Source organism: Amphimedon queenslandica, unplaced genomic scaffold (genome assembly GCF_000090795.2).
Source record: "Amphimedon queenslandica unplaced genomic scaffold, v1.1 AMPQUscaffold_12542, whole genome shotgun sequence".
Lineage (NCBI taxonomy): Eukaryota > Metazoa > Porifera > Demospongiae > Haplosclerida > Niphatidae > Amphimedon > Amphimedon queenslandica.
Genome location: NW_003547221.1, coordinates 1 through 4,264, shown reverse-complemented (window position 1 = coordinate 4,264; position 4,264 = coordinate 1). Strand labels below are relative to the sequence as shown.

Genomic DNA, 4,264 nt, shown 5'->3' with positions numbered 1-4,264 from the left:
GGAATCTGATCCCATGGCAATTAACAATGAAACACTATTGATTGGTAAAATTTATATACTTTTAAACTTATTTATTATGATAATAGAGCCTCCCATTGGTGCTCCTAAAAATCTGGTTCTATTGGAAACAGAATATAATGTCATTTGGGATGAACTCAAATGCTCTGAACAAAATGGTCTAATCACAGGCTATACAGTGATGATCAGCAACAGTAGTATCACATACAACCTCACCAGCACTAATACACACATCACATTGAATGACCTAGTATTTGATACTGAATATAACATCAGTGTAGCTGCAGTGAATGCTATTGGAAGTGGTCCTTTCAGTGATCACATAACAATAGGTATGACAATTGTATGCATCATTTTAATCTTATATCTTATCCCATAGTATTATATGTCTCATCTCCTTCATCTTCAATATTCCTTCCATCATCATCATCCCTAATATATTATCATACTCATGCTACATCAGTACCACGACTTCTTCTACTATCATCTTCTCAAACATCACCTCCAACTACAAGTACATCATATACTCCAACACCATTTACAACATCACCTCCAATATTACCTTTAAATACCACAACAAGTAAAAATTAATAATTATGAATCTTCTATCACAAATGTGCATAGTTCTTGCTACAGGTGTTGTACTAATAGTATCAATTCTACTAATAATCATCATTGTCATAGTATGCATTTTAAGGTACAGTACATTAATTTCTGTGCATACATGTATTCATATTATGTTGCACATTATTGTGTAGAATGAAGAAACTATCAAAGTCAAAAGGTATCAATGAAAATATTTCCATGCAGCAGCTTCATGGTTAGACTCCAATTATTAATGTTTAAGAGCTTATTGGTTTATTTCAGAAAGTACTCCTGATGATTGGTGAAACTACCAACACTGGACACAGGAAAGTAGAAAGTAGAGTATTTTTTTTCAAGAGAATAAACTAATCAACGCTTTAGTGATGACTGTGATAGTTTAATAGAATTTTAATAGTTTAAGTTATGCAAAAACTGAGAACTTATTTGGTGTTATATAAATGAATTGATGCTTGAATCATAGATACTATACCTTGGTATCTACTGTATAGCTAGAAATTTCTGTGGCCCAAAAGATTTCTGCAAATAGTGCCATTAAAATGGCTTTTGCAGATTTTTTGCTAATTCATCATGCCTTTTCCAATAAATTGTGTACCAAATTTTGAGGCAAATCCGCAAAATTATTACCGGTAGCAGAAATTTTGGGCCACAGGAATTTCTAGCATTTCTAGCTGTTATGTTTGATACATACCGTACAGCTGGTTAATTTTGCGGAGAAAAATTTTGCGAATCCTTAAAAATAACCTGGTTTGCGGATTAAATATTTGCGGTTTTGACAGTTATTGTAGCATTATCTACTGTGGTCATGCATGAATTTCATTATTTTGCGGATTTAAATTTTGCGCTTTAAATGGAATCGCAAACTCGCAAAATTTAATTCCCCGCAAATATTTCCAGCTATACGGTAGCACGAAAAAATAGGCGTGGCTTGCCGCGAAGACGCTCGTTAATTAAATCATAGATATTATAGACTACGTAACCGGGATTGGAAACAGATCACGTGATCCCATTCAAATCAATGTAACTATTCGGGTACAGTCTCTGTGACAGTGAGAGGCGGACGAAAATGCCTGACATGGCTGGAAAGAATGGTCTCTAGTGAAGTCCCGCAAGCTATTTCACCTGTACTTGGGCTCTTATAATATACGCACATGTTTATATTTTTCTTTGATACAAAAATAAAATGTGTTAGCTGTGTAAAAACAGGTGTTTAAAGCAAGTGCGCTCCCCGTGACAAGAGAAAATGTCTTATTCTCCCTCCTGCAAACAAGCTTTAGCTACCCCAGTTTCGTTTTATGATTAAAACTATGCACAAGGCCATGCTACATGAGAATAGACTGGTTAGTTCTGCCTGCCATATTACTGAGAGCAGAAATCCACCAAAATAACGCCAAAAAGCGGCCGATCTGTTGTACCTCTCCCGAGCGAACTAAGCATAGAGACACGAAGAGAAAGGTACCATCGTGATCTCTGGTATTTTCTTTATGCGATTAAGCTACTTAGAACCAGCTACATCACAGTATATTATTAATACGGCTCATCAAACATAACAATTCTTCATGATTTTCACCATTTTGATGTAAATTCATGCAATTTCATGCATTAATAATCACACAGTCTGTACACGTGACGTCATCAGTTTCCAATCCCGGTTACGTAGTCTATAATATCTATGATTAAATTAATTAATTTAAGGCGCGGTATCTATGGATAATGATGCTTTGAGTCCTCCTGTCTAAGATGAACTGAAGCTCAATCTTATCTTGAGGCTGTTATGTACATTTAGCAAGAAATTTTGACATTAACAAATCTTACAGTTCTACATTGATAAGTTCATAGCATTCTATGAGAAGATAATGTATGCAGCAGACTCAATGCTAGTACTGTCTATAGTCTTCATGATGAGTGTGAATCCAGCTATCAGTTATTGTCCTACATCAGGTATGATTGCAACGTATGTATCATGCATGAAAGTACAATATTTATAGGTATCTACCTGTTACACAGAGGACACTGTTATCATAATGGATCATATTTTTGGGATAGTAGAATCAAAGGAAGCAGGATAGATTGTAAGTTTCCTGTTGCTCTTTTAAGTGGCGGAGAATGGATTGGTCCAGCTGGAAAAGTCCCCTGTCCTGGCGAAAGAGCAAATCTTAAGTGCAGTTTTTATCAGGGGTATGCACCATCTACTAGGATCAGTTTGTACTTACCTTATTATGGAGGCAAATATCTTGATGCATCTGGCGATGGCTGGTACAAGTGTTGTCTACCCAGTAGTTGTTCAGATCCTAACACTAACATCATTTTTGCCAATATATTCAGTAAGAGGAGACTATAATCACTTATTACACTGGCTGATGTACATGTATATGCATGCCTTGATTTTCATTTTTAGGATTTGCACAGATAGAATCATTTTATGCTGCTGATCTTCCTTCTGATATGACAGTATATCCTCAGAAATACAAACTGAATTGTACTAAAATAGGACATAAGCCATATACTATTAGTATAAAACTTGGTAACACCTCACTCGCTAATTACACAAATTGTAATGATGGAAACAATTCCCCTTGTCCTGGTGATATAATAAATGGAGATACCAATACAGTGAGATATACTTTTGATATCACATGGGATGGGAGGACTGCTACCATTGGATCAAGTAATAATTTAATTACAGGAGATCAAATGTATAAGTGTTTTCTGGATAATAATGGAGGTCCTAATAGAACACGTACTTTAACCATAAAAGGTAATAAATTAATTGTACATGTAACTATGTTGCCATAAATCTAATAGTACCAGACACTGCTCCCTCTTCTCTTACTGTGATCAACAAGACAGCTACCACTATTACTGTCAGTTGGACTCCACTTGATTCATCTGATGCTGATGGATATGTAGTCAATGTCACTAATGACACAAATGCTACTGTGCAGACAATACAGGTGGAGGGAAATACTAACAATACAATCACACTGGATGGACTGGATATTCAAATAATTTATACCGTCACAGTAAGAGCCTATCAACAATTACTGGGACCTGCTGGTACATGTACAATCAGTTTACAGGACTTATTAGGTATGTTGGGTTGATGCACATGTATAATACTACTGTTGATGCCCATTTTATAGGCATTGATTACATCAATTGGACTCTAGTCTCATCCATTACACAACTCAATAGCACTCAATATCGTATTGATTGTATCACAACTACTGATACAAATTCATCAGCTGATGCTTACTGGTTAGTGAATGGAGTGATGAAGAGTAGCTCAATGTATGAATTAATCGATGATGACCGGACAAACAACACACTACTGATATATCCTGATCCACTGGGAGTATCACTAACTGTTTCATGTATAGCAATTTATGGAGGAGTCACCTACAGTGAATATGTGACACTGGACGGTATGATTTTAATACAATCAATAATACATTTATGTCTTTTCCTATAGCTTCTAATGGTCCTCCAATCAATGTGAAAGGGTTCATATTAAATTCTACTAGCATTAAAGTCAACTGGACTAATTCATCAGAGACTAATGGATATGTAATTACATATACTAATGGAGGTGTATTGCAGACAACCAGTAATGAAGCTGTATTGACAGATCTATCACCAATGA

The 4,264-nt window shown here is 35.5% G+C and overlaps 1 protein-coding gene across 1 annotated transcript; it reads left to right on the top strand.

The window, feature by feature from the left end:
• Positions 1–61: 61 nt before the first annotated feature.
• Positions 62–776, top strand: LOC109587523 (uncharacterized). The gene is made up of 3 exons (XM_020003767.1): positions 62–350; positions 398–598; positions 643–776. Exons 1-3 carry the CDS (start codon positions 77–79, stop codon positions 774–776), a joined length of 609 nt encoding a protein of 202 aa, XP_019859326.1. The 5' UTR covers positions 62–76.
• Positions 777–4,264: the final 3,488 nt, after the last annotated feature.